At 47.0% G+C, this 15,609-nt stretch overlaps 1 protein-coding gene across 4 annotated transcripts in view; it reads right to left on the reverse strand.

Moving 5' to 3' along the window:
- Window positions 1-15,609, reverse strand: part of FGF13 (fibroblast growth factor 13) — a 485,264-nt gene that overhangs the window by 68,846 nt on the left and 400,809 nt on the right. For 3 of the 4 annotated variants that reach the window (XM_055337308.1, XM_055337309.1, XM_055337311.1), the window contains one exon: window positions 304-414. In XM_055337308.1, coding sequence (XP_055193283.1) covers window positions 304-414 — 111 coding nt within the window. Of the gene's footprint in view, window positions 1-303; window positions 415-2,373; window positions 3,271-15,609 lie in introns of those variants that run through there. The other variant, XM_055337310.1, reaches the window with a different exon arrangement.

Genomic DNA, 15,609 nt, shown 5'->3' on the forward strand with positions numbered 1-15,609 from the left:
AAATTTTCTGTGGGAAAAAAGTAATAAAATCCAAAGGACAGCCATAATATCCAGATTACCATGGAGATGACATTTGGATTTTTCTTCCGATGGTGTCAACATTATCTGCTCTAGTTCACTACTTTACATATTTTCACGTTCAACTTCCTTTAGGTTCACCAGCATCAACAGGATTACAAGTGTTGACTGTATTTTTTGCATTCAGGTCCGAATTTCGCAAGCGTTGTTAGCTTAAAAGAAAAACGAAGAAAACACAATGCCAAGACACGCTGGGGCTATGCTATTTATTCTGCAGTCACTTACTGTAAGTGCTGTCCTCGTCTTTTGTGCCGTCAATGGTTCCATCTGCCTGCAGCTGCAAGTGGTAGCCTTGTCGGCTGTAGAGTTTGGTGACTATACCCTTAAGTTGTGGCTCTGCAAAGACAACGAGGATTGGGATCAATTGGTAAGTTGTGCATGTGTAGCTGAAAAGACGCAGAATTCAAAATTTTAGTTTCAAATTTTCGTGTAAAAGGTCACACCCCAACTTTAAAGAGTCCTCTGAAAGAAAACAAGCCAACAAACTCCAAGTTTCAGAGTGAATCTCCAGACCGGGGGAAAAAAAAAAAAGTAGGATTTTGACCTCGTCACTCTGGGACAAGCCCTAAAGCATCTTCTGACAGTGGTAGCTAGTTTCTGATAGCGAGTGCCTTGGCTTACAGAGTGGTACTCTATCTCATTGAGCATTCGGAAGGGGTTGGCAAATGTTATGTTCTGCCTTTTAACCATGTGCCACTTTGCGCGTGGAAGGAGAAGGAGAAATAATCAAGATAATTTAGAGTGGTTTGCCAACCAGGTACCAAAAACACACTAACAAAGACTTCTCTCGGAATTATTGCTCTTTGAATAAATAGTCCCCTCCAATCATAATGTTGAAAATGCATAAATAATCTGGAACCCCATCAAAGGACTCACATTTAGAAAACTGAGCTGTGCTACAAAAAAAGGGGGGAGAAGGGAAAAAAAAACCAACCATTACCATACTCTATCGTGTTAAACTACCTTAGGGAAAATGGGTGCAAGAAGAGCAGTGTTTTTGTTGGTGGGGAGGAGAGAAAATTAGTTCACGTTTATTTTCAAATTTTGTATCAGAAATCTGAAGATCTAAAATACGGGTCCTCAATTACAATGATTCTCAATTATGAATCCCCATAGATTTAATAAAATACCAAATTTACCAATAACAGCCGTGCTACCAAAATTCGCTTTTACTGAATACAGACACCTGCACCGAAATAATGTGTATGTGATTATTCAGGCCACATAATCATGCTTTGCAACCGCTGAAGCCTTTTTTAAAACAAGCCCAATTCACAGCGAACGCCCTAAAAACTTCGAGCAAACAGAAAATGGATGTCTGCGTTTCCATTCCACAGCGTGTGAACCACACAGGGCACAAATTGATGAATAAGTCTGAAATTCTGTATTATTTATCTAGTTAGAAGTAAGAAAACAGCGTCAAGGATTCATTTGATGAAGGATGGCCACAGAAGCTGCAGGTTCGCCTGAAGCTTTACCTTGACGCAACCTGACACCTAGAGCTGAGTGAATCTCCCTGGCACCGGAACACCGCGCTACTCTTCCCACCGAATAGGTTCCAAAGGACCTACAATCTGGCGATGAGTTTAAATTCTCTCCTCGATCCAGCATTTTTGTAGCATTTAGTAACCAGTTTCACTAGCCTAACCAGATCACCAAGCTCTTTGCCCCAAGGTTCTAGGAATCCACCCCCCCCCGCCCGCTGCACTCCAGCAAATATTTCCAGGGTGTACCACAAGTCAAGTCTGTCCCGATAAGCTTAAAAGTGATCAAAGAAACACAAGGCCACGAGAGCCGAAGCCCGCGTCCCTCGGGGGGTGGAAGCTGGCTCGCGGGAAGGGTCAGAGTTGCAGGGGTAAAGGCAAAGGAGGGTTTCTCCGGGTTCACCAGGGCGGGCGGCGGTGTCTGCCCGGCTCGGCGCCGGCAGTTTCCACGCCACGCGCACAGCCCCGCACGGCAGCCACGTCTGGGTCACGCGTGCCAGAGCCCCCCGGGGCTTGCACTAATGCGGCGCGTCCGAAGCGGAGGGCGCCCCCCAAGCCCCCGGGCCGGCGCGGCTCCGGGCTCTGCGCCCGTCCCACGGCAGTTGCAATGCAGCAAGCCAGTTACCGCTAGGAACGTGGCGAGAAAGCAATCGCTTCCCACGCACGCACACCGGCGAGGTGGCCGCATCCGCACCAGATGGGCCCCTGAGAAACTCACCTACGCGTACATACCCGCCCTCCAGCCCCCTCCACGCTCGTAAAGTATGGAAAATTTAAAAAGCCCCAAAGCCGTCCAAGCGCCCCTTCCAACCTGGTCTCCTTCTGCGCCTCTTCTTGGAGCCGAAGAGTTTGACCCGGGAAAAGACGTTTAACTTGTTTTTGTCGCAGCTGGTCTTGCCTTTGCTAGGGCTGCTGACACACTTGCAGGCGTTGGATTTCTCGCGCTCGCGGGCTTGTCTCTTCTGACGGATCAGCGAGCTGGCGATAGCCGCCGCCATGGCCACGACGCCCACCACCACCACTTCTTTGGCGGCCCCTCTCCGGCTTCGCCTTCGCCTCCGCCTCCCGCTCCTCCGCGGCGCGTCCGCTCGGTCTCGCGCCGCGGCCGCCCTCGCCTCCCTGGCCGGCGCTCGCCCCGGCTTCTCCGCGCTCGGCCGTCAGCCGAGGAGGGGGCTCAGCATGCCGTCCCGGCTCCTCGGGCGGTGGTCCGGCCCCCGCGCGGGCTGCGGGCTGCCTGGGTCCGAGCCGACGCCACAGCCCGGGCCGGGATCGCGGCGACACTGGCGGCGGAGGCAGCGCGGCGCGGCTGCGTGCGCTTGGCCCCTGCGCCCCGAGGACACTGTGCGAGTCCAAGTGGCTCGGGTCGGAGTTTCGCGGCACCCCCCGCCCTGTGCCGCGCGGAGGGGGCCGGAGCGGGGAGGCGGGCGGAGGGAGCGGCGCGGGCGGGAGAGAGGCCGCGAGCGCGGGCGGCGGGAGGGGGGAAGGAGGCAGCGCGCGGGGGAGCGCGCCCTCGCCCTGGCCCCTCCGAGCCTCCGACTAGTCCTTGCAACTTCGGGGCCTGGCGATCGGGAAAAGTTGGCCCGCGCCGGCTGGCCGACGGGGATCAAACAGGTAACGGCCTCGCATCGTGGCGGCGGCGGCGGCGGCGGCGGCGGTGGCGGCTGCTGCTGCTGCTCTGGGCGCGGCACCGGCTCTGCATAGGAATCCAGTCGCTGCAGGCACCCTCCGGAAGAGCGCCGCGGCCTCCCCGAGGCCCCCTCCCCCGGCGGCCCCTCCCTCCCGGAGCCCAGCCCGCTGGCTCCCGGCCGCCCCGCCCCCCGCCCCCCCCCCCCCAGCCGGGCCCCGGCGGGCGGCGCAGGCTAACACCTGTAGGGGCTCGGCCGCTGCCCCAACCGCCCAAGGCTTCCCGCCCTCCTCTGGCCGAACGGAGCTTCGGGAGGAAGCGGTGATGCAGGGGCCCCGGGAGGAGTTGGTTGGGCCGGAGGAGCGGGGGCGGGGGGCCGCCCGCAGGTGGCGGGGGGGGGGGGGGTGTGGGCTCTTTCGTTCCCGTGGGACTCTTAGCGGGCCACACCGCCCCGGGCTGGCGCCCCTGGGAAGTTCGCCGGGCCCCTGCCCGGGTGTGCGACTCACAACCGCCCCCTCCCCCAGACACGCACACCCGCTGAGCCATTTCGCCTGGCGACACTTGTAGCCCTTCGGGAGGGAGGCCAGGGCTCGCAGACGGTTCGGCCCTCGCGGCGGCGGCGGCGGCGGCGGCGGCGGCGGCGGCGGCGGGCACTGCAGGGCTGCGCTCGCACACCACGCTGCCACCCAGTGGTTTCTGCTGACTTTTCATTACAGGCCAATCTGCGCCGTCCTAACCCCGCTTCTCCTCTTGCCCCAAATCATTCCTTTGGGTTTGGGATCCAAGCCGGGGAGCTCGGGTCGTGTGCACAAAGCGGTATTGGGGAAACGCAGCGCCGAGCCTCGTTATTGTAGCCCTGGCCCATCTCCAATCTCCTCTAACGTCTTTTTTTTTTCCTCCTCCAGTTCTAGCAGCATCTCTCCCTCCAATTCAGGAATCCAGTGTGGCTTTTTCTCGCCTCACTCTATTCACAAGTTCTGTCCTTTCCCTGTTCTATATTTTAATCTGGAGAAGAAAAAGGAGTTTCGAGGTCAAGGATGCAACAAAGAGAATGCCCTATCCCCGTCGCTATCTTCAAACAGACACTAGCGTTTTACTAGATTTCTAATGCCAAAAAGGAAGCTGCCAACAGTAGGGCTGCTCTGTCTCGGAGCTGCCACTATGCTCCTTACTGGACCCCCCCACCACCACCATTTCCAGATCTTTTCAGAATTGATACAGATGCAAAACCAAACACCCAGAGCCCAGTCTCTTCTTGCCCGAGCTCCCAACTAGGAGAAACTCCTTTGGGCTTCTTGGCACATCAGAGCTGTAGCACCTGACCCTTCTGGAGATTTCACTGCTCCACAGGGGAAGCTGCTGCCACCTCCCCTTCCACTTGTCCCCAGTCTGGAAATGTCTGTGGCCCTATAAGAAGCACTGATAGGAGCCTGCAAAAGCAGGCTGGGGTGAAGTTTGCAGGGACTGAGGCGGAGGGTTACAGGACAATCATGCCTGAACGGCTGAAACTCCCCCCAGGTTTGCCGAGACTCTGTGTTTTTGGCTCTCCTGAAAGCACAGGGAGGATGGGCTTGGAAGAGAGTTTTAGCACCTCAAGTCAACTCCAGTACCCACTTCTCCAGACATCAATTCAGGAGGGAAAAACCCTGGTGGGCCCCCACTGGACTTGGAACACCTTGAAAATCGGGACTGGGTCTTGGTCCCCACTATATTCCCATCTCCTGGTACAGTTCCTGTCACATATAGTTGATGCTCAATAAACAGTTTGTTGAAAATAATTGACGAGTGACTGATTTACATTGCTTCTTAAGGGGAGGAGGATGTTTCCTGGCTCCGGATGTAGGGGACTCAAATCCCAATTTATTGATTTCCCATAAAGGGAAAATAATCTCACCAAAGAGGCCTCAGAAGATCTGACCAGGGGCAAAATATTCAGGGTGTGGAATGAACCTTAAGGGGTTCCTACTCCCTTTCAGCATGCTTTTAACTTCTACTGGGCACCTGTGGCCTGTCTGCCTACAGACCACACAAGAATTCTCCTGTCTCCTTCCTTAATAGAATTCCCAGAGACCTGTGACTAGAGGGGGGAATCATCCAGGAGGAAAAGGAAGGAAAGCCATTTGACTGTGGGTCCAAATCATACCATGCAATCAGCTTAGCCATTAATCAGGCAGATATTTCTCATCCCTTCCTAATGCCCGTGTATATTTCGCAGGTGCTTCTCAACTCAAAGAGTGAGTGTAAGTCTCAAATTCTCAAAGGAGAACTGTGCCCAAACCTCATCCACCTTAGGAAGGCATAATGAAAGAACTGCAGCCCACCCTGGAAAAGCATTTTCTGCCTTGCCTTTCTGCCTCACTGCCACCCCACCAGGAGGATGGCATCTGAGTGGGAGGGTGAAGAATCTTCCTTTGACACCTATTTGCACAGTGACTTTTTCTCCTGTCTTGCTTTGTTCCTCCCTGTTTACACTGCACCCTGCTTAAGCCCAGGGCTCCCAGTTGCTCTGTGCTGGGAGGGTCCACTCACCTTTGCTCCTCCCAGACCCCCTCTTCCCAGTGCACTGTCCACCGAGCTCCCTCCCTGATCACGTTCAATGGGAAAGCACCCTTAGCTCCTTTCTCCGGCTCAAGTCACACAGAGTTCTAGCCTGGATGACGGGGGGCATATATTTTCATTCTGTCTCTGCCGCTAATGGGCTGTGTGACCTTGGGCATGCCATTTCTCCTGTTGGGGCTGCCGTATTCCCATCCTTATAGTCATCCTTTAGACAACCTTAATGGCTTTCAAATTGTATTCTGCAGAGCCCTAAGAGTAGGTGGAGGTGATGTAAGTTCCTTCACCCACATTTCAACCACAGCATCTCTGCTTTCATCTATTTTATACACTGGGACTATGATTTCTTTCTGTTTTAAGACTTATTTATTTATTTGAGAGAGGAGAGAGAGCGCGTGCACATGCTCACGCACAAGTGCAAGCTGGAGGAGGGGCAGAGGCAGAGAATCTTAAGAAGACTCCTTGCTAAGCGCAGAATGGCTCCATTCCAGGACCCTGAGATCATAACCTGAGCTGAAACCAAGAGTCGCACGCCCAGCCTGCTGAGCCAGCCAGGCACCCCTGTATAATTTCCTATGAAGAAAAAAAAATTAGATTCCTCTGCTCAAAACAAGGCATTTGAAAATCTCTGGATGAGATGTTCTTTAAAGTCTTTCTGATTCTAGAACCTATGATTTGTTGGTACATTCCCCTGTTCCTGCTCTGTCTTTTCCTTACCCTCCTCATGGCCCCCCTCTTCGCTTTCCCTTCTTGCCCCACTGGAACATAAACTCTAAATTGGATTCCAAAGAAAAATACCACAAGTCTCTTTGGCTCCATTCCTTCTGGGTTCACTTGAGAACCAGGTTTTAGCATTCTTTTCAGGGAGAGTTATGTTAGTTATCAGAGCATAGAATGCTGATCGTTCTCTGCCAATCTCTTTTGGCAGGCCTCAGATGAGCTGTAAAGAAGCTGAGGGGATCTGCTCTCAAGAGGCATCTCCAGGAGAGAGACAGAAACCCAAACAGATGTGACTGTGATGAGTAAAAATGAGAGAATTCAGACAGTCTAATCAGGAGCAGTCTCAGTACTATCTGAGCAGAAAGGAGTTGGCCGTCTTTCTGAAACTCTGAAAAAGAGAGATTTCAAACACCCATCCTTCATGAAGATACACATAATTGGTGCCACTTGCCAGTTTGCTCTCCATCCTCACAAATGGTCCCTCAGAACCTCTCAGTGACCAGTTATCAGGTCAAGACTGGTGATGAGCTCAGAGGGAGGACAGGGGGACAGGTTCAAGTGTACCAAGGTCAACCAACACTGGGGTCTCACCATTAACCAGGTAGGGCAGCAGAGGAGGTGTTTAAGAGACCAGGTGGCAAGTACCACCCTTCGTGTCCATCTAATTATGTCCAAAAGCCCAGAGGAACGACTAGATAGAACTACAAATGAGGAGATTAGAGAAAAGCCATTTGCCAAAGGCTTTTGCCACTTAACTCCAAGCAGGGAGAAAAATGCAATTTAAAGAATCTTGTCAAAGTCCCACTGGAATTCCAGGGACAGAAAGAGTGACTACTGTATTCTGGAATACAACCTGACACATTTATTAGCTGACAAAGAGTCTCTCCTAGTCAGATCATTTGGGGGAACTGTGCTTCAGAAACAAAGGTCTCCAGAACCAATTTTTTTTTTCAGAACCAATTTTATAGAAATGGATTGGCTTTCTTGATTTACATTCAGAAAGAAAAGGCAGAGAATCCTACACTTGGAATTGCACTAGGATGGTGGCTTGGTCTTCACCGTGTCCTTTCTCTGGGATCATTCTTCAAATACATAAGTTCTAGAGTTTCCTAAAGCAAATGAACAAGCAAATAAATTCAATGGGGAACACACTGATGAATTCTGATCCTTAAGAAAAATCCTATAACCCATATAAAAATTTTATTGTTCAGTCATAATTTATGAACATTAAAACCAGAGGGCACCCTGATGGTATTAATCATATCTCTGAATTCAGCTCTTTGCCATTTAATTAGCCATAGCAGCTGCAACATCAAGAGTTCAAGGCCTCTGATTACCTGCTTGGTCATTTAATCAAGAAAACCTGGAGAGAAATAGCCAATTGCTGGGGTGGAGGTTTCTCCCTTGATCATAAAAAGAGAACACCAGGAAATGAGCTTAAGCTTCAATATGTGGGGATTTAAGTTTTGCACAAGGAAAACATGTTTTTCAGTAAAGGCTGTTAAAAATCATAATTGACGGACGCCTGAGTGGCTCAGTCCGTTGAGCGTGTAGAGTCTGGCTCTTGGTTTCCGCTCAGGTTGTGATCTCAGGGTCTTGGGATGGAGCCCTGAATAGGACTCTGTGCCCAGCACAGAGTCTGCTTCTCCCTCTCCCCCGGCCCCGTCCCTCCACTCACCAGTTCGAATGCACTCTCTCTGTTTCTCTCTCTCTCTAATAAGTAGATAAAATCTTTAAGAAAAGTAATTGAATGCTGATTCTCCTATGGAAGTTTTTTTTTCTAATATTTTATTTACTTATACATGATAGACACAGACAGAGAGGAAGAGACACAAGCAGAGAGAGAAGCAGACTCCATGCAGGGAGCCCGACGTGGGACTCGATCCCAGGACCACAGAATCAGTCCCTGGGCCAAAGGGAGGCGCTAAACCGCTGAGCCACCCAGACATCCCTCCTATGGAAGTTTTATGAATACAACAGAAACGTTATCTATCTCAGCAGGTATGTGGGTTGATTCCCGTCAAGGCTCTCATTCAACCATCAGACCACACTATGATTAATATACCCATGAGCTGCACCCAAGAAATGGTCACTGGAAAAGGGGCAGCAGCACTGTTATTGAGAAAGTTCAAGGCCCTCTCTGAAGGGGGCATGAGACAGTGCCTTTGCCTTTGGAAGATCATACTGGGTGAACTCGGATCATGTGGGTCAAGGCAGCACAATCATTTTGTAAAATTTCTGTCGTCCAAGCGGGTAGGAAATACTTTGCAGATAACGGTAAATTTATTCTTAACCAAATGAGTTGCCTCAGTGGTGACAGAGCATCCAGAGGCAACAAAAGCACCAGCTTCTCCGAGTTCTATTTAGTTTTCTTCAATAATATTCAAAGATTTTTGAAGGAATGGTTGCTATTTTATGAACTGACTGGTGGCTAACAAACATAAATGAAGTGCTTCCATGATGAAACGTTTATGGCAGACTAAAAATGTGCAAGACTCAGAGGCAAAATATCTGTAACACTGGGTTCATTTCTTGCCCAGTGAACTAAATAATCTAAATGAAAAGCTAGGGGAAAAATGATGTGAGGATTTGAGGCAAAAGCAGGCAATCAGTAATTTTTCTGGATCTAAGCTGTTTCGGGAAATAGGATTTCTGGAGGAAGGTGACCTACACTCAAAATTTGAAGAAGGGAATGCGGTGTTTGCAAATGATCTAATGTTCAGTATTACTTACCCTATGGGGGCGGGATTGGCAACCAGCATAAGCAACTCTGGATGGATTTCCTATTTGTCAGTGGCACTGTTTCCACCAATTTCCTACCAAGATTTGCCATTTTTTTAAAGGAGCAGAGAGGTAATGGGAAACTGCTTCAGTGCTCTCTCAGGATTAACAGTCCTAACATATTTCTTTTCAGACACCAACCAGGATTTGGGCAGGGGAACCTGCTGAACTTGGGAGAAATAGTATCCTCTAGATTCAAAAGCGGGGATGAAGGACAGATCCATGATTCATCTGAGGACTCTGCAGATGTTGTAGGAAGTTTCAAACTCCTCACTCTGCTTTAATTTTTTCCCCCAGGAAGCTAGGGTTTCAAATGGTGAGGGTAGTCAATTAATGCTGTGGTTATAATTGGACAAGCAATTTAAGTGCTGTTACACTATTTTCTTTAATCCTTCCAACAACCTGTAAGGTAGGTATTGCCATTTTACAGATGAGGAAAGTGAAGTCCAGTGAGACAAAGGGATACATCTATGATCTCCTGACATGTCCACAGGTGGCAGTGCCAAGATTTCAACCAAGGGTCCTCAGCCAATACATATGTGTATAAGTCCTGCCCATTACTTACAACTTTTTCCTCCTTGGCATGGTCTAGAATTTGGGTTCCTGAACAGTGGTGTCTGGATATGGCTCTCTCTTGGCTTGGGTAACAGAAGAAGATGGAACATAGCATGACTTAACTTAGTTATGTTTTCTCGTTCTTTTAAAACAAAAGCAAATTTTGAAACAAACAATAGATATCATCTATACACAGTTATTAGCCTGGTTCATAGCCTGTGAACAATAACTTCTTAGAGTGAGTGGTATGTTAAGAAAACACCACTACCTTTCTCACTAAAACTGAATGATTACAAATCACTGCTTAATATCCTTCTGGGTTTCTCACCCTTAGGAGTTCTTTAACACCAGGGCCTGGTGGGCTGCCCGGGGTGGGGGGTGTTGTTTCTCAGCGGTTTAGTGCCACCTTCAGCCCAGGGCGTGATCCTGGAGACCTGGGATCAAGTCCCACATCAGGCTTCCTGCATGGAGCCTGCTTCTCCCTCTGCCTCTCTCTCTCTCTCTCTCTCTCTCTCTCTCTCTCTCTCTCATGAATAAATAAAATCTTAAAATGAAAAACCATCAGGACCTGGTCTGAGTCAGGTAATCTGGGGTTTGGGAGTGCTATGAGACCCAAAAGACACTTCCTGGACTTTATCTTCATCACTACTTAGCAGAGGCAGGAAGTTGAAGTGCTCCAATTCTCTTGGTTCTTTTCATACCCGGAAAACTGGCTTTCCACACCATAAGCTTCTTCGTGCCATCTGCTTTCAGCTATGGGAAGCCTGAGTTCAGCCAAAAGAGAGAAAAATATTGCACTCAGTGTATTCACTTGCATGGTCTGAAGCCCAGAACTATGCTTTCGAGCTCAGGGGTGTCTCCAGTGTCCATTCTGATTTGCTCTAGCTTGTCCCTTCTGACAAACAGCGAAACATATAATCAACAGATTGAAATTGTTTAGTGACTTGTCCTGCAACCACTGAAGACCTCGAGCAATTTTTAGAACCTGATTTCGTAACAGGGACCTTGATGCTCAATTAGCAATCTCATTTTAGAAGAGATGTGAGGCGAGAGAAGTAAATGAGTTTGCCCTAGACTAAGCTATTCATTCATTCATTCCAAATTTACTGAGAACTCTTTGTCATGTACTAGTTGCACCCTAAAGGATGCAAAGGAATGATTAGCTATAATGTATTTACTGAGCACTACCTATATCCTCAGCACTAAGTACTTTATCCTGGTTTACTCACTTAATCCTTACAACAACCTTAGGAACTCATCCCCATTCTACAGATGAAGAAGCTAAGGCAAAGGGAGGCTAATGAGTTCATTCACATAGGAAGTGGTAGAGCTAAGTGCACTCAAATCCACACATTCTGACTTCATATCCCATGTTCTTGAAACTGCTCAACTGCCCCTCCATGACTGCCCCTAGCTACAAGTGGAGGAGAAAGAGAAGTAAATAAAATAACTAAAATACAAATGTGATTGAACACTGTAAGAGCGGTGCCAAATGTCCAAAGTTTGTGGGGCACTCAAAAAAAAAAAGGCACAGCTAACTCTGTGGGTAGGAGGGCAGGAATTGGGATCAGCTTCACCACCACAAAACCATCTCACTGAAGATGAATTTTGGAGGATGAGGAAGAGCTAGAAAGTTGGGGAACAAAATTAGGTAAAGCCAGATTTCAAACCTGGCTTAAACTGACTCTTGATGCTAAATTCTTAGGAGGCCGTATGACTTCCCCTCAGCTGAGAACTTACAAAACCTTGGATTTTTTAAAAAAAAAATTATTTATTTATCCATGAGAGACATACAGAGAGAGGCAGAGACGTAGGTAGAGGGAGAAGCAGGCTCCCTACAGGGAGCCTGATGTGGGACTTGATCCCAGGACCCTGGGATCACACCCTGAGCTCAAGGCAGACACTCAATCACTGAGCCACCCAGGTGTCCCACAAAACCTTGGATTTTTATGGCCCTACACTTTAAATCACTTGGCAACAAGTGGATCTCCTATTGCAACCATTCTCCGGGAACCTACTTTTTTGTGAAATATTGATTACTGGTGTGGTCATGAAGCATTGTGGGGATTGGGAGAAATAAAATATACTATGTGGCTATTCCGATGGACATTCATTAGTTGTTTATTCCATGCTTGTAAACCAATCGTCTTCCCTTTCTCACTGATTGTGTTCTGTACATATTGTCACTGGTGATGTTCAAGTGTACAGTAGTTTATTGATTTACAACTGCCATCAGTAGAGGGTTTAGTAGAAGTAACCCCTTTGGAAAGATGCCAATCAAAAGGAAAATTCAATTGGCATGTATGCCACAGTGAGTCAGGCAGTCTCCTCCTGCAATAACTGGGGTGAGCTTGGAGAACAGAGATTTGCATGTGGGCAGTTATTAAATAATTTTATGATGATTATGATAAATGAAGCTAACAAACGAATTAAAGATGATAAGAAAATGACTGTCCAAGCCAGATAGATAATCCTAGTAATTCCTATTAGAGAGAGACAACTAGGATTTGGTTGGTATTTGAATATAATCATAACCTATTTGAAAAGTCTTCCTACTTATTACATTCCTCTTTCTGCCACTAAAATACCATGCCTACTTGCTGTGTCCGAATCTTAGTATCCTTCAGTCTGAAAAAATAAATATTTAACAGAATTGTTAAGGGAAACAACAGTGCCTTATTTCACTATAAGAAGAACGAAACCAAAACAAATAATCCAATTAAAAGATGGGCAGAAGACCTGAATAGATATTTTTCCAAGCAAGAGGCACAGATGGCCAACACACACATGGAAAGATGCTCAGCATCACTCATCATCAGGGATATGCAAATCAAAACCACAATGAGATACCACCTCACACCTGTGAGAATGGCTATTATCAAAAGGATAAGAAATCACAAGTGTCGGCAAGGATGTGGAGAAAAGGGAACCCTTGGGCAGTCCGGGTGGCTCAGTGGTTTAGCGTCACCTTCAGCCCAGGGCGTGATCCTGGAGACCCTGGATTGAGTCCCACGTCAGGCTCCCTGCATGGAGCCTGCTTCTCCCTCTGCCTGTATCTCTCTCTCTCTCTCTCTCTCTCTCTCTCTGTGTGTGTGTGTGTGTGTCTCATGAATAAATAAATAAAATATTTTTAAAAAAGGGAACCCTCGTGCACTATTAGTGGGAATGTAAGTTGGTGCTGCCGCTGGAGAAAACAGTATGGATGCTCCTAAAAAATTAAAATAGAAATACTACACAATAAAGTAATTTCACTTCTGGGTATTTACCAAAGAAAACAAAAACACTAATTTGAAAAGATGTGTGTACCACTATGCTCATTGCAGCATCATATACAATAGCCAAGATATGGAAGCAACACAAGTGTCCATCAACAGATGAATAGGTAAAAAAGATGTCATATATATACACAATGGATTGTTACTCAGCCATAAAAAAGAATGAAATAGCGCCATTTGAGAATGTGGATGGACCTAGAGGGTATTATACTAAGTGAAATAAGTTAGAGAAGATAAATACCATATATAAATAAACAAAATACCAAAACAAACAAACAAAAACAGACTCATAAATACAGGGAACACACTGGTAGTTGTCAGAGGGGAGGGGGCTTAGGGATGGGTGTAAGATGGAGGGGATTAAGAGGTACAAACCTCCAGTTATAAAATAAATAGGTCACAGGGATGAAAAGTATAGCATAGGGAATATAGTCAATAATATTATAATAACTTATATGGGGACTGGTGGTAACTATATTAATTTTGGTGAACATTTTATAATGTATATAATTGTCAAATCAGTTTATCGAATATCTGAAACTAATATATGTATGTCACCTACTTTAAAAAAAAAGAACCAAACAACACATTGTGTGTGTGCGTGTGTGTGTGTGTGTGTGTGTGTGTGTACTCCAGGCAGGCCTCAGGCAATGTTGAAAAGCCAGCACCTCAGCGCTGATGCCCACTGTCCTTATAAGGCCCCACAGGAACCTGCTTTCGCAGATAAGGCTCTAGGATCCAGGTTGTCCTAATTCTTCTTCATTCAAATGCTCCTTTCCTATATCTCATCCCTGCATCACTGCTTTCCAAGACGACAGCTAGTTGATCAGAAACTCTCATCAGAGCTGGGTTAAGTACTAATATATCCTCATAACCCACTCCCTTTCCCCCAATTGGCTCATTCTAATGGGGATTTTTTTTTATTTTATAAATTAATTTTTATTGGTGTTCAATTTACCAACATACAGAATAACACCCAGTGCTCATCCCGTCAAGTGTCCCCCTCCGTGCCCGTCACCCATTCACCCCCACCCCCCGCCCTCCTCCCCTTCCACCACCCCTAGTTCGTTTCCCAGAGTTAGGAGTCTTTATGTTCTGTGTCCCTTTCTGATATCTCCCACACATTTCTTCTCCCTTCCCTTATATTCCCCTTCACTATTATTCATATTCCCCAAATGAGTGAGAACATACACTGTTTGTCCTTCTCCGATTGACTTACTTCACTCAGCATAATACCCTCCAGTTCCATCCACGTTGAAGCAAATGGTGGGTATTTGTTGTTTCTAATGGCTGAGTAATATTCCATTGTATACATAAACCACATCTTCTTTATCCATTCATCTTTCGATGGGCACCGAGGCTCCTTCCACAGTTTGGCTATTGTGGACATGGCTGCTAGAAACATCGGGGTGCAGGTGCCCCGGCGTTTCATTGCATCTGAATCTTCGGGGTAAATCCCCAGCAGTGCAATTGCTGGGTCGTAGGGCAGGTCTATTTTTAATTCTTTGAGGAACCTCCACACAGTTTTCCAGAGTGGCTGCTCTCTAATGGGGATTTTATGGAGGCAATATTATACTACAAAAGAGTGCCTCTAGTGGTGACATCTTAAATGACAGAACAGGCTGCTGGAGTAGCTTGGAGGCAGGAAGAGCTTTGGAGAGAACACTTCAATTGAAAAGTTCCCTGCCACTTTAGAGTACTGGTTCTATGACTGTGTGTGCACGTGAGTGAACACATAAGGCTGCTGCTGTGCTGATTTGGCTATTCATGCAGCACACGTTCATGTGTCAGACATACTCATTTAGCTCCTGTTCAATCTTTCCTTCTCTTTACAGCCAAGATTATTTGAAGTCTTTACCAAGAACCCCACTTCCTGGGGCACCTGGATGGCTCAGGGGTTGAGCATCTGCCTTTGGCTCAGGTCGTGATCCCAGGGTTCTGGGATCGAGTCCTGCATTGGGTTTCCCGCAGGGAGCCTACTTCTCCCTCTGCCTGTCTCTGCCTCTCTGTGTGTCTCATGAATAAATAAAATCTTTAAAAAAAAAAGAACCCCACTTCCTTACTTCCTTTCCCCATTCACTCTGATTTTATTATAAATTATATATATATATATATATATATGTGTGTGTGTGTGTGTGTATTCCTAGCCATTCCTCTATACAGATTTCTTTTTTTATATATAGATTTCAATATCCTTCAATATCCCTTTTAGATATGGACGAGTATTTGCTCAGTATTTGAATACATATAAAACATTAAAAATATTCCTAGTCATTGTATTTCTCTTCAGTTGTGCTCTTTCCCTTGTTCAATTATTTTTCTTCAGTTATAGAAATTTACCATCAACACTTCATCCGCTACCTCTCCTTAAATCTCTCTCTAGACTTCTGAAACTTCTGTTATGTGACAGCTCATTCTCTCCTCATGAATCCTCACTTCTCTTCCCCAGTTCCTTCTCTTTATTTTTCTGTGTAGAATCTGGGTGCTTTGCTGATCCCCCACTCTGGGCTTAGTCTATTGTTTGACTGATTTCATT

Source organism: Nyctereutes procyonoides, unplaced genomic scaffold (assembly GCF_905146905.1).
Source record: "Nyctereutes procyonoides isolate TBG_1078 unplaced genomic scaffold, NYPRO_anot_genome, whole genome shotgun sequence".
Taxonomy (NCBI): domain Eukaryota; kingdom Metazoa; phylum Chordata; class Mammalia; order Carnivora; family Canidae; genus Nyctereutes; species Nyctereutes procyonoides.